The sequence below is a fragment of the Penaeus monodon genome, chromosome 31, assembly GCF_015228065.2.
Source record: "Penaeus monodon isolate SGIC_2016 chromosome 31, NSTDA_Pmon_1, whole genome shotgun sequence".
Classification (NCBI taxonomy): Eukaryota; Metazoa; Arthropoda; class Malacostraca; order Decapoda; family Penaeidae; genus Penaeus; species Penaeus monodon.
Genome location: NC_051416.1, coordinates 18,484,030 through 18,484,875, shown reverse-complemented (window position 1 = coordinate 18,484,875; position 846 = coordinate 18,484,030). Strand labels below are relative to the sequence as shown.

The 846-nt window shown below is 33.5% G+C and overlaps 1 protein-coding gene across 1 annotated transcript in view; it reads right to left on the bottom strand.

Annotated features, from left to right (window-relative positions):
* The window catches only part of LOC119593059, a gene marked incomplete at its 5' end in the record, with an annotated part of 15,657 nt that extends 14,949 nt beyond the window's left edge, over positions 1-708 (bottom strand). Inside the window, 1 exon segment of the mRNA XM_037941964.1 lies at positions 545-708. Coding sequence (XP_037797892.1) covers positions 545-708 — 164 coding nt within the window.
* Between the last annotated feature and the right edge of the window lie 138 nt (positions 709-846).

Here is an 846-nt window from a genome sequence, read left to right as displayed (position 1 = left end):
TTCTCTATCTATTGAAAACAACCTCAATTATATCAAAATATTATCAGGTAAATATGATAAATATTAATTCTTAACAATTATTGCTAAAGCATTTGTTATCTATAAAATAATAAATCTTCACTGTTCTGTAAACACACTTTGGAGCTTGTCAATCAGCAATAGGAACATCATTTATTATATATGAAACTCTGCTTATAATAGTTAATATCAGCACCAAATGTTACTGGAAATCATATACCATTCTCTTCCCACATTTAGATTTTCAGATCACTTCTTTAAACTATTAAGTACCCTATCAAGGTGACTGTAACCACAGGAATGCCTACAGACTTTTGTAAAAGGTCTTTTCAGAGATATATTTTCCACTGGACTTCTCTACTGCTCTTAGCTCCATGACAGGCAATTTCACAAAATCAGTTCATCAGTAAAATCATATTCATAAATATTACCACCGTGGGTTATAAACCCGTAACATATTTCAATAACTACCATTATAAGCATTATGATACTGTATTATTATAAACAATATATTGGTTAGGAATACCTTGTGTTTAAGTAATCGGTTGACATCACTTTCACTACAAAGTCATTTAAGTCCAAGTGTGAAGGCTGACACCGTGGAATTGTCAGAAGTGGCATTGGGCCCTCGATCTCAGAAAATTCAGCAAGCAGGATGATGTCTTCATTTACAGCACTTGCTGTCAGGGGCTGTGTGGAGAAGATATGCATCACATTGCTGGTGATATATGAATCTGCAAAATATCAATATATACAACCTACTCCTAGAGAGAGATAAGCAACACTGTCATTATGGATACATACACTGTGTCAATAATGTAGAGACGA